Here is a 27,997-nt window from a genome sequence, read left to right as displayed (position 1 = left end):
GAGCTTCGGCAGCAGCGTTAAGGTGACCTGCGGCCGGGTACAGTGGTTGCCATTTGCATTGCTCGCTGTGTGCAGCACACCAGTCATCATGTCTCTGTCTACCAAGCTCACCCTGGATAAGGTGGACGTGAAGGGGAAGCGGGTGGTGATGAGGTGAGCGGGCAGCAGCCGGATGGGTCCTTGCAGAGTACCAGTAGTGATGTGTGGGTGTGACTGCCCCATCCCGTGTAGAGGGGAACCGTACAGTCCCTGCACATAGCGGGCTGCTGGGCGGTACGGAGGAGATCAGCTGCTCTGTAGACCATAGTGGCTGGGAGTAGTAGTCCTCCTCAGAGAGCGCACTATAACTCCCCTATAGAGGTTGTCCTGGCAAATGGCTTTTCCTACAGTTGTCCTTGTGATGGCCAGCTGCAGAGGAGGGTGAGGGTCTGCTGGCTGTCACCCGCATACCCCCTGATCACTGCGTGCTGTCACCTGCATGCCCCCCCTCCGATCACTGCGTGCTGTCACCTGCATGCCCCCCTGATCACTGCTTGCTGTCACCTGCATGCCCCCCCTCCGATCACTGCGTGCTGTCACCTGCATGCCCCCCCTCCGATCACTGCGTGCTGTCACCTGCATGCCCCCCCTCCGATCACTGCGTGGTGTCACCTGCATGCCCCCCCTCCGATCACTGCTGGGTGCTGCCACATGGTTTTGCAACAAGTCATGATTGCTGTACTTCCTGCAGTCATTTACCCGAATCCATGCTGCATGACTAACCCTCAGTGGAAAACGTTTCTCTTACTTTGATGCATCGTATTGACTTGATTTACCACTTTTATTTCTAACCTAATATATACTCCCCCCCCCCCCCCCCCACACACACACCTCATGCCCAAAGCTACACTATGTTGATAAACATTTTGAGAAGGTGATGAGGTTGGATTTTTCTGCATTCCTCAATATGGTGTTGGGCCACCTTTTTGTCCTCAGTGACTGCAGTGACCCTCCTGGGCCGCTTTCCATCACATTCCCATAGATGTGTGGAGGGATTTTCCTCCATGAGAGCTTCAGATAGTGATGCGGGCGATGATAGGCATGTTGGCCGTGCATATATACAGCATTCCAGTTCATCCCAAAGATGCTCGATGGGATTGTGATCTGGACTTTGGGCTGGCCAATGACGTTTGCAGACGTTCTGCTCCTCAGGTCAAGCCTCACACTGTATGACATGGAGCCCGGTCGTGTTGGTAGAGACACAGAGCGGTACCAAAGTATTGCTGCAGGATAGGTAATGCCACATTGTCCTGAATGTCTCTGTACCCATTGGTGTTGAGGGTGGTCTACACTATAACCAACAGTCCTAGTCCTTCCCATCCAGTTTGCACATCCCCTTCGCCTGACAGTACAGGATTGGTGGGTGTCCCAATAATTTGGCAACATAGTGTATATAAAAGTATCCATTGCGGTGCTTCAGCACCATGGCCTCTAGCAGGTGATGTCAGCAGGGCCTCTGGGCTGGGATCCTGTAAACCTGTCACATGGGCTTCTAATGTAAAAACCCCCAGCAGGTTTGCGGAATGGCATTGCTGGGTCTTCTATTGGCTGCAGTGGATTTTTGGGTAACCAGCCCACGTGACCGCTGCTGCCCCTGTAAGTAGCAGGCCGGGCGAGCATTGCGGTAAGGGTTTTGTCTTTTAATGTAAATGCATCCCCCTGCTGTCACCGGTGTAACAATTCGGGCCCTTTTACATGGGGTGACTGTTGGGTCCTTTACACCGGAGCGCTCAGGTAATGGAGGCGGACTACGCTGGGGATCATTCCAGCACCCCTCTCCATTCACAGTAAACGGGCCGATCGCTGATTGATTTTTATGCCTGCAGAAACTGAACAACGAATGAATTAAACTGTTATGGGGCTCAAAGGCGACAGAACCGGGAAAGGGGTTTCATACTTTCGGGTCTTCAGTACCACAACAGTGTCTCCATAAAGTTGGCGTTCGCACACTGCGTGACTCTTCTCAGCCGGCTGTCAATGTGTGGGTTTTTTTTTGTTAGTTTTTTTTTTTTTTTCTAAACATCTAAGGGCCCATTCACATCTGCACTGGAGCCTCTGGTACTGATCAGCACACAATGGTTGGAATACTGGAAGCCAGCTGACCCGATTATAGTCATTGGGGTCCATCCAGCACTCTTTAGGTCTGGCATGTGCTAGCAGTTCTTTTTTTTGGAAGAAAGCCATAGAGCGGAAGGTGTCGTTACGGACCCCATCAGTGCTATTTATGATTCTCCCGTGCTGGGATCACACTTCATGAGTTGTGTTTTTCGGACCGGCCTTAGAAGTGGTATAACATTTTTAGTAATATCAGTTAATTCTGTCCAGAAACGAAAAAAAAAAATTCAGACTTCTGATAGTTAGACTGGTAGAATTCTTCAGTAAACTTTCAGGGCATCAATTTTATATTTCCAAGACCCCTATTACCCCTTACCCCCCCACCCCCACCCCAATGAGTGGTGTTCGAACACTCCCTTAAGAAGTATTATAGCGATGACCTGAAGACGTTCACACAGCGTGATTATTCATGTGCCCCATCATGATGCTGCTTCTATTCCCTGTCCCTGTGATGTATCTTCTTATGAAGGGCGGCTTGAAGGTCAATGTAGACATCAAACGGTCTCCTGGGGCCATGGTTACTGGCATTACTGCATCAGTGTAGTAGTATCTCCCAGGGGAAGGCACAATCCATGTCTGCTAACCTCTAATAGTTTTATTTAGCTAAACACTACACATACTAAAATATTAATGGCCATCCCTGCAATTATCACGCTGTAGCGGTGCGTGCTTGGGGTTTTGTGACCTGGGCCTCCTACCTGTGGTAGGACATTTGCAATACTAGCAAGTATCTTCTGATTGCACATAAATCCTGTGGCGTCAATCAGTAAGAATTAGCAAACTGACAAAGTCAGCTTGTGCGCCTGTTCTGGTAGAGCGTGCAACCCCGACCCCGCAGATGAACGCTGGTATCAAGTAGGGCGAGATAATTCTGCCTGGCATCTTCTGAAGACTAAAATAGCACTATGGGAACGGCAGGAGGGGCTGAAGCTGAACACGTGCCGGGCCATACATGTAGAATGTGTGTTACACTCCGCAACAGGAAATTCTGGTGTCACAATGAACCACAATTTAAAAATGCATTGTTCCTAACACGTGGTTAACGAGTCTATGGCTACCTTAAAGGGACTGACATCAGAAAATGACATAGCTTGAATCAAGTTTTTATGTTCACTATATCTAAAGAATTTTGGTAAATTTCCCCCCTACTTAGGCCCTACTTAGGCCTAATGCACACGGGTGTATTTTGCACTGCGAGATCCGGAGCGAGCGTTCGCCTCCGGATCCCACAGCGAATCCAGTCCATAGACCTGCTATGCAAAACACTTTTTCCCATGCCCACGAGCAGGAATCAACTTTTTTCTTCCACTCGCAGTCGGAATCTGACCCGGCCATGTGCATTCGGCTTTAAAGGGTGGGGAAGTAGTGAAATCTTGCAGTTTTCACTTTGGCCACTGAGCCTCATAATAGATGGACTCTTGGTGTTCTATAGAGAACATTACCCACCTCTTTAAGGGATATCACGTCTAATATAGGAAATGAAGGGGCAAGTTGTCCACTGAGGTACAGCTGAGAACCCCATCCCCAAGTGTCTGACTTGCTCAGTCACTCCGGGTCCAGCGTGTGGTGGCGATTCTCCTTCCTGACCGCTTCTTTCTGGTATCGAGGTGAGGATGAGAGAAGGTGGCCTTATCTCCATACTGGATCGAAGCAGCCACAGGCGCGTTTCTAACTCATATGCTGACTACAGTCTTGCCTGACTCCAGGGGCGGTTTGGCGGTCGATAGGGGACAGGGGGGCTTTGTTTGCAGGACTATAGAGGATGATGCCCTGTATCGTTGGTGTTTGTGTATTTAATGTGTGACCCGAGACAAGTCTTCTTCCAATGTGGCCCAGAGATGTCAAAAGTTGGACACCCCTGGTGTGAAGGGTTGCCCCGACCCATCAACTACACTTATCCACAAGATGGGTGATGAATGTATAATTGCTGGGGGTCTAACTCCTAGGACCCCACAATGGGAGTTCTGAGCCCCAGCATTTCCACTCCAATCGCTGTGGGACAGACGGCGGCTTGATGCCCTTCATCATCCTGTAGGCCGTGCTGTTATATGTGAAGCAGGTCATGTGGCTGGCATCTGTACACGCGTGCCTCATGTGCGGTGACCCCATTGCTACTTGCGTCTAATGGGTCATAAAATAAAATAAAAAAAATCTTATTTGTATAGCATCAAATTATTCCACAGCGCAAATCTTGTATTTGAGAATGGTGGAAGTTCCCCAGGCCCACCAGGCTTCACAGGTTTTATTAGTTGGTGTCTTTCTAATAAAATGACATAAATGGAATATACCACCTGACTCTTCCGCCATCACATCTTCCAAGGTGTTGGCACCCAACCTTTTTTAGGCCCTTTCAGGAGATCCATGGCTGTCTCTAAACAGATCTGCTCTTCGGGGTCAGTTGGGTGACGACCCCCTTAGATGCTGTAATGACGTGGTTGTTACAAAGGATATAAAAGGCAGAATAGCTGATTTTTAACAGGAAAGAACAACTCAAAACCATCAGTGGTCATCCTAAATACTCCTTGGGCCAACGGCACTGGGGTGTATTTTCAGTCCGTGCGGTCGGTCTACAACTTACAAGCCTCTGACGGCACATGGACTCGTGTTAGGCCGGTTTCACATCTACATTGGAGCCTCCAGTCGGACGTCCATCACAGATGGAAGAAAGCTCTGCATTAGGCACGCTCTTCTATCCAAAAGCCGGGCACCTGGGTGAAGAGCGGGCGGACCCCAGTATAGTCAGTGGTGTCTTTTTGGCGCTGTTCGGTTTCATCCTGAGACGGAGCCATTCGGCCGTAGGGATTCCCCTTTCCCGCTCCCCAAATGGAGTAGGAAAGCAGAATCCCGAGCGCAGATGTGACAGCACCCCCGGGCAGCGGACCGATTCACAGGAGTTCGCTTTAGATGGCTTGGGTGAGAAATAAGCGCAGCATGCGCAATTTTGATCCGCTTTGTGGATGAGACACACTTGTTCGAGTCAATGGGGATGTAAAAAACGGACCGCACTCGGATGCTGTCTGCGTCCTCTTTGTATTTCATGACTGTTTCTAAAGAATTGGATCGTTTTTTATTTGCACAGAAATTGGACAGGAGGAGAACCCGGTGTTTTCAATGGGTTAATTTATGTCCTATTTTCTAAGAGCGCGTGGAAAAAAAACCCCGTCGCATTGCATGTGATTTGCACGGAATACTCAGAAAACACAAGCCATTGATTTCAAGGAGTTTGTTCAGAAGTGTGTATTTTCTGTGCGCAATTGCGTTGTGCAAAAAAAAGTCGCAGCATGCTGTATTCTCCTGTGCATTTGCCGAAATGCATGCAAAAATGCAACGAATATTGCGCAAATGTGCATATGATCGTGTGACACAAGTATGAGAACATGTAATTTTTTTTTCTTTTTCAAACAAGCGTGAAAATTGTATATACAGCGCTATGATGCGGTTTTCACACTCAACACAATTGCAGGGAAAAATGCAGGTTTAAGGCTGGACTCACAATTGCGTATGTGCAAAAAATGCACATGTAAGTGCAGTCCATTTTTTTCCTCTGAGTGATGTGCTTTGCGTGCCTTTTTGCATGTATTACTGTACTTTTTCCGCTTGCAGGGTCATTTTACATGGGTGCAAGACAAAGCCCCGCCCTGATTTAAAAGGCTATTTAGCCTAATTAGTTCAAAACTTAGTGGAACTGGGTTCTATTCTCTATTGTGCGCACAAATTCGCACGCCCATAAGGGTGGTGTTGGTCCAAGTTTTCTCAGACTGATCTGTGTTTTTAAATGGGCTAAAGGACTATTTTATGTGGAGATATATTTATATAGTCTATACAGGATAAAGAACTAAACCTTGTCACTCACATGTATCCTTCCGCCAGACTTCCTGAAGCGCTTCTTCTATGCTGATTGGCTCATGTACCGTGGGCCATGAAGAAGTAGGCCGGCACTACACTCTTAGGAGAGCTGCCTGAAAGAAAATCTGCCCTTGTTGCCTATAGCAACCAATCAGGGTACAGGTTTCATTTTACCTCAGCAGTATAAGAAATGGCAACCAATCACAGCGCAGCTTTCATTTCTTAAGCTGCTGAGGTAAAATGAAAGCTGTGCTGTGATTGGTTGCTATAGGCAACAACGGCAGATTATTTTCTTTTCAGGCAGCTCTCCTAAGTGTGGTGCTGGCCTACTCTTCCACGGCCCTACCTCTGTATTTGACATTTTTTTTGCTCTTATATCGTGTACAATGTTTATTGAATGAACTCTTGTTTATGACCAAATGTAATAACTGTTATCCTCACTCGGTATGATATGTCACTGCAGACGTGTTTTCTCCCTAGTTATACCCCGGCCTAGCTCTATATCAGCATAGAGTATAGTAGCTATGATGTATTGCCGGTCTGCAGATGGCACGTACGGTAGCAGTCAGACAGGTTATCTGGGGTATAAGGCGCTATTTGTTCCAGCAGACCGCACTTTTCTTAGGCCTCTCCCTTTGTTTACTGTAACGTGCCAAAAAGTCCCATCTTCCGCTGTAGCAGCTGAGTCACCGTGCGGCGGGCCGGAGTGCGTGTCTCCATATTAACAGGAATTAACTCTTAAATGTATCACGCAAAGATATACTACTAGGCAAGAAAATGGCGGCTGCAAATAATTAAATGCTTCGTTTTAGCATGTCCGCGGTTCGCCCTGTCCCTTAGGCCTCATGTCCACGGGGAAATTATATTTAACAAATCCGCACGTGGAAAAAAAAAAAAAAAAGCAAATCCACATCCCATAGAAAAGCATTGACCATCCGCGGTTAGTTAAATAGCCGCAGATGATATTTCAAGTGATTTGCGGATTTCACGTGCAGGGGAAAAAAACGCGACATGCTCCATTTTAGTGCGGATCACGTGTGCGGGATCTCATAGAGCTCATATCTCAATTGATCTCCCGCGTGGAAAAAAAACACCATTATAGTAAATCTGCGCAGGCCTGATTTTTTTTTTTTTTTTTTTTTTTTTAATTTTTTTATTTATTTTTTTTTCCCTGTGGACATGAGGCCTTATAGTACTGGGCGCTTCACTATCATACTGGACCGCACGCTGCGGATAGTCCGCTCAGCCAAGCCGCACTGAAACTAACACGCCACGTAGAATTCAAAGCCACGGCATGTCTATTGTATCAGTTTCCGCTGTGGGCTCTCTTCTCTATGTGGAGAGATGGCTATAGTGGAATAAGCTGCCTTTAAAACCTGCGCCAAATGTCTCAGGACTCCAGCTGCAGAAATCGCCCAGGATTTCCTTGCGGTCACGCTGCGGGACATTTTGTGAGATTTCCGCCCCGTGGAAACCCAGCCTTAGGGCTCCTTCACACTTGCAAGAAAATCGGTCTTTTTTTTTTTCTTTTTTTTTCTCTTTTACGATGTGAGAGCGAGTAAAAACACATGATTTTCAATGGTTTCATTCACATTTGTGATGTTTTCACTCCTGCGATGCTGCGTGAAAAAAAAATCGCAGCATGTCCTATCTTTTTGCGATATCGCCCATTGTTTCCAAAAGAGCCGGCCCCATTGAAAGCAATAGGAGAAGATAGCGATCCCCTGCTGCCGCTGTGACAACTGCAGCAGGGGATTCCTTCAGCCCCGCAGGAAATCCGAAGCTGTCGCATCCAAGGATTTTTTTTTTTTTTTTTTTTCTTGTTCTCAACGGGGCCAGTGCCATTGAAAATCTAGGGAGAACATTGCAATCCCCTGCTGCGGTTGTGACAGTTGCAGTATGGAATTCCTTCAGCCTGCAGAGATGCGAGGCTGTCACATCCAGGGATTTTTGCATGTTTTCAATGGGGTCAGAGGCAGCGGCGCCATTGAAAATGGTGGAGAATATCGCGATCTCTTGCTGTAGCTGTGACAGCCACAGCGGGGATGCAAGGCTGTTTCCAGTGTTCAGCGATAGGGGGGGGGGGGGTTGACTCCTTTGCCTCTAGAAAAACCGCTTCATAATCTGCAGCTCTGACGTGGCTTGAAATTTCAATACAAAGACTTGCAGAAATGCAACTTCCCGCGTCAGATTTCTGCATGTGGATTTTGGCCATTGATGAGGATTTAAATTCCACACCGCTAATTTCCACATGGGTTTTGTGCGGATTTTTTTTCTGTAGCATGTGGATGAGGTTTTGAAAATCTCACCCACCTTGCTGCTACTTTAAATGCAGTGTATTTTCTGTACATGGGGTCAGCATGAGAATTCTGCCCCCTGTGGACAGGTGCTTATGGATGTGGGTCACATGGGTGTATTGCCCGTTTACTGCACTGGGAAAAATTACGGCTGGGCTGGCCACTGTACTCTATTATACCCAGGGCCAGCCGCATGCAGTTAGGAACCACAGCGGCCCACCTACCCAGGGGCAGCCGCATGCAGTTAGGAACCACAGCGGCCCACCTACCCAGGGGCAGCCGCATGCAGTTAGGAACCACAGCGGCCCACCTACCCAGGGGCAGCCGCATGCAGTTAGGAACCACAGCGGCCCACCTACCCAGGGCCAGCCGCATGCAGTTAGGAACCACAGCGGCCCACCTACCCAGGGGCAGCCGCATGCAGTTAGGAACCACAATGGCCCACCCACCCAGGGCCAGCCGCATGCAGTTAGGAACCACAGCGGCCCACCTACCCAGCTGTATGTGACTGAAGTAACAGAGTATAGAGATGCTGGCATGCAAGGGTGAGGAACCCGGGGGTAGACCCTTACAGTTCAGCCCCTGCTATTGCTGCCCCAAATTGTTAGTCAGTGTGGAGAGAAGAGTCAATATGGAGCCGTACAAGCTGACTCTAAACTAGTGAGCCTCCTCACTTGGCCAGTGCTTTGTAGTCCCGCTGATCATGTGACATTCTGCCAGCCTGGAGGCATTGGGTCACAATCGGCAGAGCAGTGACGAACAGTTGGTGCTGTTGGCTTCGCCTCCTCATCTTGCCCCTCTCAAATTCTCTCTCGGACTGCAGCTAGGCCAGTGCACAGTGCCCGCTGGCAGTGAGATAATGAGCGGGTGGCCCAGTACAGACAGTAACTAGTAGACTAGCCAGGTCAGCCACCCAAGCTACATTAATTTAGAAGTCATCAGTGTAGCCCGTCTCAGGTTGGTATTAACTGATATTTGAACCCTAAGGGAACTGTTCACACAGCAGAATTTTCACCTGTTCTTGCTATGGATCCGCACGTGTATTTCTGGTCACGGGTTCCAAAACCCAGCCTCCAGGCGCTGGCTCTGATTGGCTGAGCCATGGTGCTCAAGAACTGAGCGTTGTAGTGATTGGCTGAGACGCACCGCTCAAGAACCAATCGAAGCCAGCGCTTCCTGTAGGCAGGGATTTTGACCCACTGACCAGGAAGCGCTAGCTGAAAACTACAAGCAAGTGTGCAAGGGACCTATGGAGAAGATGTGCGCCGGAGCAGACAGCGCCTGATAGGTGATGTATTATTTTTTTTGTTGTTTGTTTTTAAAGGCTAATGGGGCTTATTTTTGGGGGGAAGGGCTTATATTTCTAAATCCTGGCAAAAGAGCACCATAAAATCGCAATGTCATAGTGATATTGCACAGATGCAATATTGCTGTGATTTTTGCATTATTTTTTTTGATTACGCACAGGCTTTCTGTATTGGTAGCGATGCCTTTCACCTCCAATGTTCCAGCTCATCTCAGATTCTGTAACCTGATTTGTCCTCAGTGATGGCCATACAAACGGTGAAACTGATCACTGGTGGTTGTGTAGATTTTAATTTAACATACTATGCAAAATAATGAGACTGTGATCATTTAGACCAGTGTTCCCCAACTCCAGTCCTCACGGACCCCCACAGGTCATGTTTTCAGGATTTCCTCAGTATTGCACAGGTGATGTAATTATCGTCGGCGCCTCAGACATTGCCACAGGTGTTCTTACCATAGGATATCCTGAAAACATGACCTGTTGGGGGTCCCTGAGGACTGGAGTTGGGGACCCCTGATTTAGAGGGCTTTCACAGAAGTGACAACTGCAGGTTGTATACACAAGTGTTTTTGCAAGTGAGATGTTTGCATGTGCCGTGATATTCATTTTAGCACTAGATAGAAATATATATAAAGCAGTTTCCTTTGCATAAATGTCATTATCTGAATCGGACTCCTGGTATGTAAACCTTTATGTAATTCTTCCTCTAGGGTGGACTTCAATGTGCCCATGAAAAATAACCAGATTACTAACAACCAAAGGTAAGCCGATGCCTCAGTGATATTTACTATGCTCATATCTCCTTTCTGCACCTCCAAGGGGTGACTTGTTTAGTAAACGAACACTTCATAAAGTTTCCAATTTGCAATGCAAAACAAGTTTAATGACAAATTGTAACCAATGGAAATAAAAATGTAAACATTCAGAAAGTAAATCTAGTATCTGTCTTCGACATAATGATCAACCATCACAGCCTCAAGATCAATGGAAGCTTGGAAGCGATAAGCCTCGTGTCCGCACGCATCCCTACATATTTGAAGTGGAAAGTTGAGTTCCTTAGTGATAACAAGCTTCAATTTGTTGATTGTTGAAATGGGATGTTTGTACACTCTATCCTTAAGATGGCCCCAAAGAAAAGTCAGGTGGGGTAAGTTAAGCGGCCAGTCCACTGGCCCAGATCTGCCTAGCCAATGCTCTGGAACTGGGGCCCCGTCTAGTTGCAACATGTCATTGGAAATATCTGAATGAAGGGATAAATGGGGGGCTGAATTAGCTGAAACCTGGCTTGGAAAGTTTGAAAATGATGCAGAGTTGCAACGCCAATGTTGTGGACTGATGGGGCTGAGTTCCTTGTGTCCGGAGGCGTTAACACACAACTGTGTTTGATGGCCTGAAAACCCTGAAGTGACAATTGAGATGAATAACTGCAGTCCAGGCGTGATGGTCTGGGCAGGAATTTTGTATTCGGTGCTGATGGACGTGTTCTCATTTTTTATTTTTTTTTGTTTGCAGGATGTATGACCAGAAACTGTTACTTGGCTCTGCTCCAACGCAGTTTATCCCAATTTTCATTACCATTTTGTTACAATTTTATCACAAAATTTGTTTTGTACTTGCATTGCATTAAAAATGATATAACTATTTCTTCACCACGTTGTATAGTCTATAAGCAGCAAACTATGCCCAACTGTTCCTGCTAAATATCTGATATTCAGGTTGTATAATAAGGGTCACTGATCGTGAATTTGCCTATATATCACTATAATCCCCAGGATTTGGTAAAGGGATCTTGTCACTCTTTCAATAATGCCTCCCATAAGTGACCATGGAAATGAAGTAGGTGGCAGTGCCATTTAATGGTTACGATAGCTTGCTTGAAGACGGTGTCCCTGACTACTCTATGTAGACCTGCCACATGACTGATCTTCCTAGTTGATGGCTGATGACTTGTTCTCGGGCACACATGTCGGCGCACATTTGTTGTATTCGTTAGTTTCCATATTCTTTTCTGTCTGCCTAATTAAAACGCCAGCATTGTATATTTAAGCATGCTTGTAATAGCTGATGTTGGAAGATGTTCTGGCTTGCTACATTGCTGATGTGTGTAGTTTTCTTTATGCCTATCATTGATCTCTAGGATTAAGGCCGCTCTCCCCAGTATCCAGCACTGCTTAGACCATGGTGCAAAATCAGTCGTTCTAATGAGCCACCTTGGCAGGCCAGATGGCGTTCCCATGCCCGATAAGTACTCTCTGGCACCAGTAGCTGAGGAATTGAAGTGTCTTTTGAAGAGGTAATGTTTCTTCTTCTTAGATTTCTTTTTTTTATTAAAGATACAATTTGCCAGCTTGCAATTGGGTAATAAAAAGTACCTTTCTATTTGATGTAAATGTTGTCTCCCCTCAATATGTTCTAATACTTATTGAGACTGAAGAGTGAATTTCATTTTGATTAGCAATCTTCAAATGTATAAGAGCTGTAATTGAGACTTTAGTTCTGCTTGATTGAGTTAAAGGGATGTGGTGAGCCTATTCTGCCTTCTGACAGCTTTCTCCCTATTACTATGCATGGGGAGGAATCTGTCAATCAGCAAAGGTAGCTTACATCTCATAAATATTATAGACTCTTGCCTTGCAGCACTTACATCATTCTGCAACAAATAAACTAAGGGTACTTTTACACAGGCTGACTATTATAGAACAATGTCATTTCCAGCAATAGTGTCCTTCACTAGTGATTCCGGAGCTTGTAACTAGACTCTTCACAGCAGGAATCTGCCTGATGAAGAGGCTGGTTCAGCCTTGAAACATGTTGCTGGGATACCAATATGTTCAATAAAGGAAGTTGTCCATTTACCACCCTGTTCTGTAAAGTGTGCTGTTACAAGCTCTTCAATCCCTGGTGAAGTTTGAACATGACTCTCTTCTCTTGGAGGGGGGAATAAACCTGAGCCTACAGGTTCGCTTTAAAGGGCTTGTCTAGGGTGCCTCCTTGTCAATGGACATGAGTCGTATTTAGTATTGCAGCTCCGCTCCCATTCACTTCAATGGAGCTGAACTGCAATACTACACAATCCTATGGACAAGGATGGCACTGTTTTGGAAGAAAGCAGGCATGTTTTTCTAAACTTGCCTAACTCCTTAAGGCTAATTTCGCACAGGCAAGCACGATATTGGGCCATGAAGCTCTGCCTGATATCCTGCTCGGGAATGTGCAATTTTCGCCGTGGAGCGTTTTTCTGTCAAACGCCTCACATCACTACAGGCAAGTAGCGTTCCTCCAGCATGGTTTTCACCACGCCGGAGGATTGCCAAGTGTTTCCCATTGCTTTCAATGGGAAACCTCGCACGCCGTGCAATGTTTTAGCTGTTCCCCCATGGAAGACAATGGGTGAGGTATTCCAAACATATTACATGCCATACATCCCCATACCACGATGCAGGGAAAAAAAATGCTCATGTATATTCATATTCGTGCAAAATTTGTGCATCTTGTGACTTTTTTTTTTTTTTTTTTTCTTGTCTGAAAGCAGCCTTAAAGATCTACCAACAGATTTGGCCATTTTATTAGGCTTATTCTGGATTTATGTATCCTGCTTCGCTATTGATGACACATGCTGAGGATAGGGCATGAATATTAAACCATCTGGGATCTGACTCCTGGCAGCCCCTGCCAATCAGCTGTTTTAACCCTTTCCAATCCACTGTCTGACGTCTTCCTACATTCTGATTGAAGCTTGTATAGCTCCAATGTCAGAAGACGTCCGACAGGGTATTCTTACCGTCTATTGCCAGCCACTCCGCTGTCGGAGCCTCTCTGGCACACACACTGGCTTTAGCCAGCAGATGGCACCGCTGTATAACAGCAAAAAGAGAAAGCCTTTTAGGAAACCCTGAATCCAAAATTGGATTGGAAAGGGTTAAGGGGCCCCAGTGCTTGGGTGAGTGCTGTGGCCTCTTCAGATTATACCTTGCATGGCACTGCACATTGTGTGGGAGCTTTGCCTGGTATTGCTACTCATTCACTCTAATGGACCTGAGCTGCAGAAAAGCAATGTGACTGACGAATGTGTCGTCGTGGGCTGAAGAGGTGGCAGTGCTCATCGGCGTGCCGTTGCTTCTTCAAACAGTTGATCTGCAGGGTTTCTGGAAGTAGAGCTGCCACCGGCCCGATATTATTCGGAGACATGTATTATGGTTTGTAATACCAATAGAAAACTAAATTTCTAGTAAAGAGTTTCAATTCTTCACATGTCTAATGTGTAACTTCTTCTTTCATGTGTCGATTGTGCAGAGATATATTGTTCCTGAAGGACTGTGTGGGACCAGAAGTCGAGGCGAAATGTGCAGATCCAGCGCCTGGGTCCATCATTCTCCTGGAGAACTTGAGATTCCATGTGGAAGAAGAGGGGAAGGGCAAAGATGCTGCTGGAAATAAGGTCAGACACAATACAGAAAATAGGCTTCTTCCAACCAAAATGATCAGTCCCCACCACAAATATTCTTTTTCCAAACCTCTAAACTTTGAAAACCAGTTTGCTTCCATGTTCCCCCATGGAACAACCGGAGAAATCTGTCTGGCGATTTATCTAAATGTGGGGCGAAGCTAGAACACAGGATCAGGTTTAATAACTATCTGTTGGGCTTATGACCTCCTGACATTTTACTTGAAGGTCAAGTAGAGTCTTTTAGATGTCAAACCTACTAAAAATAGAAGACCCGGTGTAGCAGCCCGTCTTTGAGTATTTCCCCTACTGTACAGTCGGATGAATGCTGACCTATACTCTGTGGCCTTTACTGGCTGAAATAGGAGAACCAGCATGTGAACTTTCAGAGAGTTCACTTGTGCATGATATGCCGAGACCAGCAGTCCTTCTCCCTTCCAGATAGTACTGTCTTTAATGCCTGATCACAGCCATACAAGTGAATCTTATCACTAAAGAATAGTAAGGACTAGAGATGAGCGAGCACGCTCGGTTAAGGCAGTTACTCGAGCGTGCGTCGCTCTTCTCGAGTAACTGCATACTTGTCCGAGCAGATGCGGGGGGGGGGGGGGGGGGGGGGGCGGGCGTGGAGAGTGAGAGTAACTGCCTTGACCAAGCGTGCTCGCTTATTTTGTGTCTCTGTTAGGGCTCTTTCCCACGAGCGTAGATCGGCTGCCATTTTGCCAGCTGATATACGCTACGATCTGATGCATTGGGTTCAATGCATCAGATTACATGGCTGTATTCCCACAGCGTAAAAGCCCCCGGCCAGACCAATATAGTGCCAGGTGCTTTTATGCCTGGCCGGAAAGATAGTCCTGGAACTATCTTTCTGCCCGGAATACAATGGCCGCTGCATAGACTCCTATGGAAGCCAATGATAGCATCTGAAGAAGGGAAGTGGGAGGGAGTTTAGCAGCGCAACTGCTAAACTATCTCCCCCCTTCTCCCCTCCCCTTCGGCTGTTTGCAATGGGAGGGGGCGGAGCTAAGCCCCACCCCATTGCTGCTGTGGACAAGGGGAGGGAGCTTGGCTCCGCCCCCTCCCATTGCAAACAGCCAGAGGGGAGTATAGGGGAGGTGAGCCGGTGAAGGGGGAAGACAGCTAAGCTGTCTCCCCATGGCAAACAGAATTGCGGCCTTGGCACATATGAGTCGGGGCTGTGCTGTCTGAACGGGCACACAAACATTAGATTTGCCAGCGGGCGCATGTAAAAATGCCTACGGCCGTGTGAAGGTGCCCTTATCTTTGTTCTTTCCCCCGGATGATCATATGATCTCAGTTCTGACCGGCTCATATCAGCTTGGGGTTATGAATTCCTTTTCTAGTCAGTTTCTCAGTCGTTGTAATGCTATTGCACGAATCCTTCCACAGAAACTGCCTACAGGGAAAGATAGGCACCATCTGTCAGTTACTGATGATGATCACACAGTTGTAATAGAGGAAATTACAGCTCATCGTCCTGACTGTATACTTATAGTCTGTAGCTTATTTAGGTGAATATAGAAGGCAATGATCACTGAACTGCCCCCAATAGGCACAAATAGCATAACCTCAGTTAATGCAGTGTTTATGCATCATGGGGTTGTTGTAAAAGTAAAAAAAAATCTCAGCCTCAAGATGGTATCTCATAAGCATCAGACAGGGAGGAGGTTGCACTACAGGGAAGTAACTGGTTGCCAGATGAAAGTGTAACCAGCAATCAGGGGATTTGGTGATAGGGGGTGTGTTTTTGTTTGAGTGGCCTTTGACGTGTGACCACTGATCATTATTCTAGGTATGCAATAAACAAAGTTATTAACTATATCTAGGTATGCTATTGACAAGGTTATCTACTATAACTTTCATACTCTTCCATTCAGACCAAGGCAGAGCCTGCTCAGTTAGAAGCTTTCAGGGCATCTCTGTCCAAACTTGGAGATGTCTATGTCAATGATGCTTTTGGGACTGCACACAGAGCTCACAGGTAAGAAAGCCACTGCTTCCAGGTAGGGCTGGGTGTTTTTGTCTAAAATTAAAATCTGCTACTTTTTTTTTTTATTTCTCACTTTAAATAAGGAAAGTTAATGCACAGCAGTTTTTTATATTTACTGACAAACAAAATTGTATAGGAAAGTTCCCTTTTAATACATACTTCCTATCGGCGCATACCAAGGACACGAAGCCACCAGCCTGCCGTTAGGGTCATCTTTAGAAAGTTAAACCCAGCTACAGGTGGCCAGTTTTGGTAAACTATAATGCCCCTTTTCTAGATAATACTGCGACGTCCCGGACTCCTCTTGACAGGCATTGGGTGCACGCACCATGAAGATGTTTTGTCTTCGTCTTCGCATGTGCCCGATTCAGGTGAAGAGTCTGGACTTGTCTCCACTAAGATAGAACGCCCTTTTCTTGATGATGCTAAGATAACTGCTTGTCACGTGGACAGCTTTAGAAAGGTAAACCCAGCTACATAATGGCAGACTGGTGGGTTAGTGGGCCTTTCACGAATTGCTGTGCAAGCTTGTCTTACTGTAACAGAATGGGGTTCAACATAGTATACACATGCAGGATGGGGACCTACCACCCGGAGCACTCATGGCCACCCACGTATTAGCCATTATTCATTACAGCTCCCTCCCCGTTCTGTACTCTCCATAGTCCTCTCCTCCACAGCTCAGACAGACTGCCCCCTGTAGCATTCTCCTCCACAGTGCAGTTTAGTATACATGCATAGAGCCGATTGGCCGAGTCACAGCCAATCGGTGCTATGCTTTCTTGCAGCACCGCTGCTTCTACTACTTGCTGCCCCTTCTAGCTATATCCTGTGCCACTTCTCCTTTGCCCAATGTTAGCCAGGCCCAGCAGATTTCACGATTCAGAGGGAATAAAGTCATGTGACCTTAAAGTGGCAAATTAATTAAACTAAATGATTTCACTTAATCGCCCAGCCCTGCTTCCAGGTAAACTATTGCTGGTGTTGTAATGTCTTTAGCTGCAGGGGAAAAAGAGACTTAGTAAATTGGATACTTCCCCGGTGTCTCCTGAGGGCCATCAGACTAGCTAGAGGGCCAGTAGGGAATAGATACAGTCGCTTCAAAACAACTAGACGCCATATGTGCCTGAACTTCCTTGATCTCAGGGAATTTGAGGTTCCTGATGCTCTTTTGTTTAGGATTTAATGTAAGAAGTGTTTGTTCTTGCAGACCTGGAGACCTTAGATCCTCTCCAAAGAGAGCAATAGAATAGTGGACGGTTCGGCCGTGTAGCACAACCTGCTAATCTATGCAGTTTATTTTGCTTGCACCCTCGGCTAATGCATATTGATGATAATGAGTGCCAGTGATCAGCACTGATTGCATCTACTCTAGCTTAATAATATCTGCCAGCAGTGTGGTCTGGGTTATACAAGAGGAATGTTAGCCATTTGCCAAGTCACCAAGTCCTAGAAAGGTCTCAGTAACACCTGGATGACTGCCAACCTAACAGATGGTGGCCATTGTTCTACAGAATTACTATTGTAGGCCTTCTCTTCAATTCTCTCTTGTGCTAGTTAGGGTGAGAAAAATTTCATAAAAAAAAAAAAATTTTCATATGCATGTTTACGATTTCTCCCTACAAATTTGGTTTAGAGGGGCCACTGGGGGTTCAGGTTTTATTTATGACCTTATACTTGTTGAATTGCATTTAAAAGGCTATGGACTAGAGATGAGCGAGTGTACTCCGCCACGCCCCTTTTTCGCCCGAGTACCGTGATTTTCGAGTACTTCCGTACTCAGGTGAAAAGATTCGGGGGGCACCGTGGGTGAGTGGGGGGTTGCAGCGGGGAGTGGGGGGGGAGAGGGAGAGAGAGGGCTCCCCCCTGTTCCCCGCTGCTGCGCCCCCCCCCCCCCCCCCGGAGCCCCCCGAATCTTTTCACCCGAGTACTGAAGTACTCGAAAATTGCGGTGCTCGATCGAGTAATTACTCGAAACGAGTACGTTCGCTCATCTCTACTATGGACACTTCTGGGGCTTGTGTGGGCTCTTTTTTTTCTTTTGCATGTTTCTCGGGCTGAAAATATCTGTACAGTTTTCAGCTTTCTTACTCCATGCAGAAAACTGCACAGGGACAGGAATCTGCATTGGATCACAATGTAAAGGGACCCTTTTCACATTAGACGACTGTCCCATGGACTTCTGCCTGACTATTGCTTCTTTGCTTACACAGGAGCAATAGTCGCTCAAGTGAATGGAGGTAGCATGACTGGGAATCGTGCCTGCCTCCCTCCATTCACAGTAAGGCCGAATGCACACGGCCGGGTCGGATTCTGCATGCGGGATGCCGACCCCAGTGACCCCTGTGGACCCCCTGCGTACCTGTTTGCAGTGTGTTCATCTGTAATGCGGATATGCTGTCGGCAGTACAGATGACACTGCACTGTCGCTAGGTGATGACTTGGATTCTGCAGCCCGTTCGCAGTGACAGCTGCGGACGGGCCGTGTATCAGACAGCTCTATTGATTTCAGTGGAAGCTGTCTGTGAGGAAATCGTGCTGAAATAGGACATGCTGCTTCTTTTTTTTTTTTTTTCCCTTCTGCGAGCGGAAAATCGCTATTGGTTTTTCGCTCGTGGACATGGAAAAGCGTTTTTACATAGCATGTCTATCGGTGGTATTTGCTGCGAAATCTGGAGGTGCGCACCCGCTCCAGATTCCACAATGCAAATATGCCCGTGTGCATTGGGTCTAAACGGGAGTCACTCCGATATTGAGCGGCTCCTGTTTACACGGCCTGACAGTTGTTTGGCTTTTAGTTCCGCTAAAAACTAAGCAACTCCGACAACTGAATAATTTCTTGCTCAGCGCCGTATTGGCGGCTGTGTGTACACAGGGCTATTATTGCAAGAGTTATCTGTTTCCAGCAAGAACGTGGGCAATAATCGTGTAACGTACCCTTTAGTCTCCAGCCTTTCTCTATCCTTTTCTGAACGTTCTTATCTGATCTATGTCCTAAACAACGTTTTAGTCCTAACCGCTGTGCCCGTGTGCTCAGTACTAGGCTTGTCCACGCTCCCTGCAGCACTCTGCCTATTGACATGATGTTCCTACTCCTCTTCTAGCTCCATGGTAGGCGTTAATCTGCCCCAGAGAGCTGCTGGATTCTTAATGAAGAAAGAGCTTGATTACTTTGCCAAGGCTTTGGAGAACCCGGAGAGACCATTCCTCGCCATCCTGGGAGGGTAAGTAAGCATGCATTAACAGAGTAGTCTAGCATCAGGTCTTCCCACCTAACAGATCTTTACCACCTGGAAATGCTCAGAACTTTTGAGGTTCTTGCATTGTCCTCTTCAGAAATACTTGGAAGGTTTAAATTGGTGTCTACATGTTCTGGAAGACTGTTTTTGTAAAGTGTGTCGACAAGAATCACATGTTCAGAACGATTTATACTTGGATTTCATTTCAAAAATATAATTTTTTTTTTTTTTTTCAAATCTCCTTTTTGGATCTACTCCTCAAATGGACTTCTAGAGACTCTGATCTGCTGTGGTTTTAGAAAGTGAGGAAGTTGGAGTATCGTGTGATCTAAACCTCTCAGGAGATTAGAGCAGATTAGCATGAGATGTTCCTGGATACTCTGGCTACTTTAGTTGTGCAAAACCATTGAGGTTTTTACATGAGTGATTACGGACTTTCACCTGCTGCAATCAGCGCTCCCCTGCTGTGTAGTAGAGGAGTCGCAAAATGCTGAGTTAGCAGCAAGATGTCTATAGCAGTCGCTGCACTTGGACTTTGACAGATGTTGAGAAGGCCCATGCTTGACAACAAACACCATATTTCAGAGGTTCTGGTGAGACACTCCATATCAGAATCCATAAAAAAATAATAGAGAAAGATTGTGCAGCATGCAGTGCTATTTATTTATTTTTTGTTTTTTAGAAAAATGCAAAATGCCTTTAACCCTTTCCAATCCACTGTCTGACCTCCTCAAGACATTATGATTTAAGGCTGTACAGCTCCGATGTTGGAAGACATCCATCGGGGTTCTCTTACTGTATGTTGCCAGCCTCTCTGCTGTCGGAGCCTATCCAAGGTCTCAGCTCATGCAGTACTGGCTTTAGCCAGCAGATAGCGCTGCCATATAACGGCAGAAAAAGAGTAAGCCCGCTAGGAAAACCAGGATTCAAATTGGATTGGAGAGGGTTAAAGGGCCACTCTAGTGCTTATATATAGATAAAAAAAATTTTTAATATTCATTACAAACCCCCCCCCCCCCCCCCACCCCCCGGTATATTTCTCAGCTAGTGCTACCTTGGTTAGTTATTCCTTTCTATCTGAAAGCCTCTTTTTCCTTAGATGGTCATGTGACCAGCTCAAACAATATGAAACAGCCAATTCCTCAGTCTGTTGTGCTGTTATGTGATCCCTACCACAGACACTGTCTAGCTGAGGACACAGGCACTCCTGTCAGTTACTGATGATGATCATATTGCTCCTGTCACACAGTTATAATACAGGAGATCACAGCTCATTCTCCGGATTGTATAATTATCTTCTATAGCCACCTAAAAAAGCTACAGACCATAATGATTAAACTCCCTAATGGAAAAGCAATGATTTCATGCAGTCTTTAGTTTTCATGTCGTCTGGTTTCAGGGCCGGTAACAATTGTAGTCGGTAGGGATAACATCACGAATGTTTGCACAGAGTCTTCCACGGAGTCGGCTGCAGGACATCCAATTTTTTTGGTTTCTCTAACAGTGGCTATCTGAGGACTTTGTATGAAACGTGTACGGACACGCTTACCACGCTTACTGATGGAGCGGCTTTTTTTTTTTTTTTTGCGGATACAACTTTTTTCCTTTTTAAAATTGGAGTACGATTTATGAATTGGGCACCCACTAGGCGGAGCGTCACCAGATTGTTTGAAAATGACTTTGCACACTGATAACAGACTTGTGACATGAAAATCAAGGACACACCGCTCTCCTGTCTTCTTCGTTGGCTGCCATTATGTCTCATATCCCCTAGCTATTACAGCAGAATAAAACTTTTTGCGCCTCATTTGACAAAACTATCTACCAGTAAGACTGTCTAAGGCTATGTGCAACAAGGACAGTCTTAGGCCTCATGTCCACGGTAAAAATAAGATTTAAATCCGCAGCGTTTTTCCCGCACGCGGATCTGCGCCCCATAGGGATGCATTGGACACCCGCAGGTAGTTAAATACCTGCGGATGTCATTTTCCCCTTGAGGCGCGGATTGCGTGTGCAGGAAAAAAAACGCAACGGATCCGCGGAACACCCGTACCTGAATTAAACTTACCTGTCTGGACGCTGCGGATCTTCCCTCCGTCGCGGCTGGATCTTCTTTCTTCGGCCCGGCGAATGCGCGCGGCACGCTGACGGCGTGCCGAGCACATCCGCCGGGCCGAAAAAAGAAGATCCGGCCGCGACGGAGGGGAGACACCCAGCGTCAAGGACAGGATCTTATTTTTAGCCTCATGTTCCCGGGAAAGGAGGGACCCGCTGCGGGATTCTGCATGGAGAATCTGCGGCGGGCCTGATTTTCCCCGTGGACATGAGGCCTTACTGTTCTACAGCTTTGCTAGATATGTACAATTTGATATCAAATAGAAAAAAAACATCAAACTTTTTATTTGAGTCATTAAAGAGGAGTTCTGTGGGGAAGATCATTTGGGATAACCTGGTATGTACTACATGTGAATACCCAATAGTGTTAAAGCTATAGAAAAGTTGTAGTATGGCTTGTATACTTGGAACACCACAGCTTCTACAAGAGGGCGTGGCTAGAGGGGTTATTATAGTAATCTCTCTCTAGCCAACTGAGGGGGAGGGGCTAGCGGGTGGAACCCGCTAGCCTCACCCCCTTACTTGGCTAGAGAGGGATCACTATAACCCCTCTAGCCCCGCCCCTATCTCCAAATATGGGGAGATATGTCAGAGATCGCCTGTAGCTCCGCCCCCACCCCCTCTTTCCTTACAGGAGGGGGGAATTCCTAGCCTGCTTTGCGATCTTCTCCTACTGATTTCAATGGGTCCAGCACTGCTGCTTCCGGCCCCATTGAAGGCAATGGGCGATATCACACATTCTTCTTTGTGATGCAAGGTTAGAGTTAAAACATCGCTAGTGAGAATGAAACCATTGAAAATCATTGATTTCATTATTATGCATTTTCACTCACTCTCGCATCGCAGGAAAATCTATCACCAATGGGTAAGGGCACTTCTAGCGTGTCTTCTAATGCAACCTAAAGCAACTACTGATTAATATTCAGATTTAAGCTCCCAACAGTAATATTTAAAGTCCCTGCAATGTATCCCCTAGAGGTAAGTGCTCACTTGAAGGCAGAAGTAAAGGCTCCCCTGTTTATGAATGGCAGGGATTAGTCTACATCATTGGCTTAGTGGATGTTATAACTTAGGTTGGATAATCTTCATTGTCCGGGTCAGCCTTAGGGCAGCATTGTAAATCTCTAGGGGTGACCGCTGCTGTACTTCTGAGCTATATATGGACGTCTCCTTCCCTTCCAGGGCCAAGGTCAAGGACAAGATCCAGCTCATCAATAACATGTTGGATAAGGTTAACGAGATGATTATCGGTGGAGGCATGGCGTTCACCTTCTTGAAAGTATTAAACAACATGGAGGTAAATTGTTATAGGACATCAGTCTGAGGTTTCGGTCAGGATGACAAGGGGTTACTATAGTGCAACTGCAACTTATGGTTTTTTTCAGCTTGTCCTACTGCAACTCCCAGCATTCCCTGTGTATTTTCAGCAGTAATATGCTAAACTTATATAATATGTAAAGATTGGAAAACGCTGATAAAGTCATTGAATTTGCAAACTGCAGTCCTCGTGACCCCCAACAGGTCTGGTTTACAGGACTGCCATAAAATTAAACAGGTGATGTAAGTATTGCCAGTGGCTAAGATATTGTAGATAGTTCCCTATAGGATATCCTCAAATCACTTAAGCAGAGGAATCCAACACTGCTGAACCTCATTAAAAACGCCCAACTTTAATATAAGGGAGGGGGGCCCACACAAACTGATTTTAATTGCAGATTCCTTTATCTCCATCTGCGTTGACAATCCATTGCAAAACGTAGGCATTGAGAGGCATATAGCTTCATTTTTATTATTTTTTCACCCTCACAGGTACGAATTGCGTATTCTGTGTGTGGAAGAAAAATCACAACATGTGCCATTTTGCTGCGGAAGTCAATGGAGCCGTCTGACCCGCAGCCCATACGCAATTAACATTGCGTATGGGTTGCAGGTACTTACATCATCGCTAAGCAATGGTGTGGGAAATGGAGGCAAACCATCTGTACTGCACATGACCACCTGCGAGCCTCGGTGGCCATACGCAATTCAGGTTAGTGCTGTACGCAGGGTCGCCGGCCGAGCTCCCAGACGGCATCCGACTCGGTCATGTTAACCCAGCCTAAGTAATTAAAAATCACCACCAGTAAAGCCATTGGCTTTATAATTTTGTGATTTCTCGCAGTTCTGGGAAATCATGCGATTTCGTCGTCAGCGTGAAGGCACCCTCACTAAATCATGACCTGTTGGCGGGTCAGGAGGACTAGAGTTTGTGAATCGCTGCTTAATATATAGCACAAAGTTTGCGTATTTGTGGTATGCTAAATTGTCAAATAACACTTGTTACATCCAGTGGGTTTGATGAAGCCAAAGTTGACTCTCTGCTAGATAGAATTTTTTTAATTTATTTTTTTACCTTGATGTGAAAAATGGCAAAGTGCGTTATTTGGTGCAGAGGCCATGCATGCAGTAACTCAGATCCTTGCATTTATTTCACTATGACATGGAGGCATTGATCTTGGCTTCAGTCGTTGATTTTATGGATGATGGAGTGCCTTTAAAAGGGGTTTTCACACCATAGCAATTTATGGCTTATGTCCTCCCTATGGGACTACTAGAGATAACTGACTCTGGGAGTCCCACAGAAATGAATAGTGTAGGTGCTAAATTCATATAGGGTGGGGGTGACGTGGGACTTTGCAGAGGTGGAACCCCCAGCATTCACTCCTCACCTACTGTGTGGATAGGTAATAAGTTGCTAGTGTGGAATAACCTTTTAACAAAACTGGTAGGAGTTGAACTAAAAACTCTGCCCCTTATGGCATATCGATAGATTATATTCTAAACGGCTGTCTGTTAGGGGCTCCAGAGAAAGAGGCCATGCTCTGTACACCATGGGGAGGGATGTCAAAATGGTGCTGTTATGACCAGCAACTGCCCTTTCTATGCCAGTTCTTGTACGATTTGTGTATTTTTCCACTAATCTACACATTGATTTTTTTATATAATGTATATATTTTTTAATCAGATTGGCACATCCTTGTATGATGAAGAGGGCTCAAAGATTGTAAAGGACTTAATGGCTAAAGCTGAGAAGAATGGTGTAAGGATCACCCTGCCTGTAGACTTCACCACTGCAGACAAGTTCGATGAGAATGCGACTACTGGACATGCCAGCGTTGCTGCTGGAATCCCAGCAGGATGGATGGTGAGTCTAATCTGTGCCAAAGCTTTAATCTTTCTGGTAATCTTTAGCATGCATTGTTTTGTTTTTTTTTGTTTTTTTTTTTGTTTTTTTTTTTTTTGTGGACCACCTGAACTCCAATATGCAGAAATGGTGTGCAAGGAAACTCTGTAGAGTAACACTCTGGTTTGACCTGGCGCCATATTATGAGCCTGTTGGGCACTATTCTTCTAGAGGAGACCAGTACCTGAAAGCGGGCAACTGGTGACCCATTAAAGATCCTTGACACTAGTTTACAGTAAACCAAAATATTGGTTAGTCTACTACAATATAATGGTAATCTAATATACATCTAGTGTTTGCACCTTGCAGAATAAAATACGGCCAGTATAATATGTAAGAAAAGGGGCTGCCGGTCACTTGTGGTTGCCATCATGTGCTGTAATGATTCTTTGTTAATGCTCTTGGCTTACAGGGTCTTGATTGTGGGCCAGAAAGTATGAAGCTGTTTGTGGACGCTGTGGGAAGAGCCAAGCAGATCGTATGGAACGGTCCAGTCGGTGTGTTTGAGTGGGACAAGTTTGCTAAAGGAACTAAAGCGGTTATGGACAAGGTTGTGGAAGTCACAGCAAAGGGCGCCATAACCATCATTGGTGAGTTGTACAACAGCGTATTTACACTTTCATCAGTTTACCATTGTTATCATATGCGGTTTTCCAGTACTTTAACACTGATGACCCTTTCCATAGGAGAAGTAGTCAATGCAAAATTTGATGCTGGTGTCAAGAACCAGACCACCATTGAGCAGCTGATTGCAGGGGCTGCAGCTCTCGGGGGCGAGCACTGCAGGCTCTTCATTGTTTACCAGGCACAGCATTGTATTTACAAATGCCGGTGTAAAAGGCCCATTTAGACACAATGATAGCTTTTGAGCGATAATCATTGGGTGTAAATGTGCCCATCTTTCACTTTTCTGCCAAACGATGAATTTCAGTTAGGCATGAAATCCATTATTCAGCAGAACAGCTGATAAGAAGGACTGCATGCTGTGTTCTGCCTGGGGAGCGCAGATTACATTGTCTCAGCTGACAGCCTTGTGGCAGAACAAAGGGAATGTATTCTGAGAACAGCGGGTGGTCTGTTCCCTAAATACAGCTCCCGGTAGCTCACAAGCTACTACGGTAATTGGTACTAATAGGCATTATTACCAATTAGTAGTTTATGCAAAATGATCACTCAAAAGCCATCTTTTGAGCGATCCTCTTTGTGTAAATGCACCTGAAGACTGGCCGTATGTACGGATTGCAGCAAAATCTCAGGTTTTGCACCATGACTTAGCTAACAGGTACATGCGCAAATCCTTATCCCTTTTGAGGGCGGATTTTCAGTCTTTGCACATGTACCAGTCGGCTTAACCCCTTAAGGGTGACTACCCACCACTTTTTTTTTTTTTTCATTGCGAAATTCGCAGCATTTTCTTTCTTTTTCTGCAGGGGTCTATGGGACTTGTAATGTTAAAATCGCGAATTGCGATTTTGCGTGATCACGATTTTAACATTACAAGTCCCATAGACCCCTGCAGAAAAAAAACGCGAATTTCGCAGTGAAAAAAAACTGTAGTGGGTAGTCACCCTTAAAGGGGTTGTCTCGCGGCAGCAAGTGGGGTTATACACTTCTGTATGGCCATATTAATGCACTTTGTAATATACATCGTGCATTAAATATGAGCCATACAGAAGTTATACACTCTGCTGTGTTCAATGGAGCCGCTCCGGCGCACTCGCGCCGGAGAGCTGGTCTGCGCATGCGCAGAAGACCTCGGCGGCACGAGCACGCCGGAGAAGCTTCATTGAACACAGCAGAAGACCGCACAGCGCAAGCGCGTCTAAATGGAAGGAGAAGACGGCGTTAGACGGCACCATGGAGACGAGGACGCCAGCAACGGAGCAGGTAAGTGAATAACTTCTGTATGGCTCATATTTAATGCACAATGTACATTACAAAGTGCATTAATATGGCCATACAGAAGTGCTGAACCCCACTTGCTGCCACGTGACAACCCCTTTAAGTATGAGATTTTGCAGAATTTTGTTGATGTACATGTCATCCACATTATAGGGGAAGAGGTGGCCTTTTAGGGCAAAACCTGCAACTAGCGGCAATGGACGATCTCTCACCCGAACAACTCTGATTAAATAAATTTAAAAAAGGTTTCCCCTGCCGCATGTAAATGATGCAAACAGTGATTCCTTAGGAATGCTTTATAAAGGGACATGGCAAAATACGATTGAGAAGAAGATACACGTCATAATTGTAGTACTGTGCTTGGCTAGAAACTGATGACAGGTTCCCTTTAACACACGATGCCGTTAGCAGTGACCTGCAGTGGATGGTATCTTTCCAACACTAGACTTCAGCTTTAACCAACTGCAAATATGTAGTTTGTGTTGCAGTTTCTGGTGCTTCTTGGCATGTTCTTAAGCAAAGTATGAAGAATACCTAAATCTTGCAGTGCTTTAGGGTTAAATTTATTTATGATTTCTTTTTTTTTTGTTTTGTGTTAAATCTGCTATATTAAGCTTCTAACCTTTTTATACTCTGTCCACAGGTGGAGGAGACACCGCAACCTGTTGTGCAAAATGGGACACTGAAGACAAAGTCAGTCACGTGAGCACTGGAGGAGGCGCTAGCCTGGAGCTTCTTGAAGGTAATATAACTTGGAGGTTGGCTCATAATGGCACCCCGTGAATACTTCCTATTGGGGCGAAAGGATGTCAAAGGGTTGTCCTCTCCCTCCCCTCTTAAGGCAGAACTGATAAGAGATCAGTTTCCACTGACTTGGTCTGGCTATGCTACTTGCCAACCATTCCACAGGGTTGGCATTTAATAGACCTTTTTCTATAGGCAAAGTAAATGTAACTAGAGCTGACTGTTTTTTCTTTCCTCTCTAATCCCTTGTAGGTAAAGTCCTTCCTGGCGTGGATGCTCTTAGTAATGTGTAACCATTGGTTATCAAGGAATTAAGAACCAATGTTGAGCGAGAACGGTTGGGGGTCATGTCCTGGTGAATGAAACCTGAAGCCACAAGCACTGTACCTTGAAATCCTGCGGTTCTCACTTGGACAGTTATCAAGCTATTTACTTGACAACCTTGGTGCATTGCCTAATGTGCCAGTAGTGAAAGGGTTATCACACTTTCTCACATTACCCAATTCACGGCTTGTCTGGACAGAATATGTTGCAGTGTGTACTAGGCCCCCCTTTATGTGGTGTATACTGTTTTGCTCCTAGAGGTATATATTGCCCTGTAGATGTCAGTCTGTGTCGTTCATCAAGTGTTAAATGTGTTCACGGTTTACAAGACAAACTACATGGGCGCCCCAGTACAATCTGCTCAAAATAAAAACCTACACCTCTCA

General features: G+C 45.8%; 1 protein-coding gene across 1 annotated transcript; it reads left to right on the top strand.

The window, feature by feature from the left end:
- Positions 1 to 2: 2 nt before the first annotated feature.
- LOC136580858 (phosphoglycerate kinase 1) lies at positions 3 to 27,997 on the top strand. The gene is made up of 11 exons (XM_066581739.1): positions 3 to 153; positions 10,317 to 10,367; positions 11,744 to 11,899; positions 13,900 to 14,044; positions 15,952 to 16,055; positions 19,169 to 19,288; positions 22,601 to 22,715; positions 24,423 to 24,602; positions 25,054 to 25,231; positions 27,187 to 27,285; positions 27,540 to 27,997. Exons 1-11 carry the CDS (start codon positions 89 to 91, stop codon positions 27,578 to 27,580), a joined length of 1,254 nt encoding a protein of 417 aa, XP_066437836.1. The 5' UTR covers positions 3 to 88; the 3' UTR covers positions 27,581 to 27,997.

Source organism: Eleutherodactylus coqui, chromosome 10, assembly GCF_035609145.1.
Source record: "Eleutherodactylus coqui strain aEleCoq1 chromosome 10, aEleCoq1.hap1, whole genome shotgun sequence".
Classification (NCBI taxonomy): Eukaryota; Metazoa; Chordata; class Amphibia; order Anura; family Eleutherodactylidae; genus Eleutherodactylus; species Eleutherodactylus coqui.
Note: the sequence above shows the minus strand (reverse complement) of the source record. Positions and strands in the feature narration are given on the sequence as shown.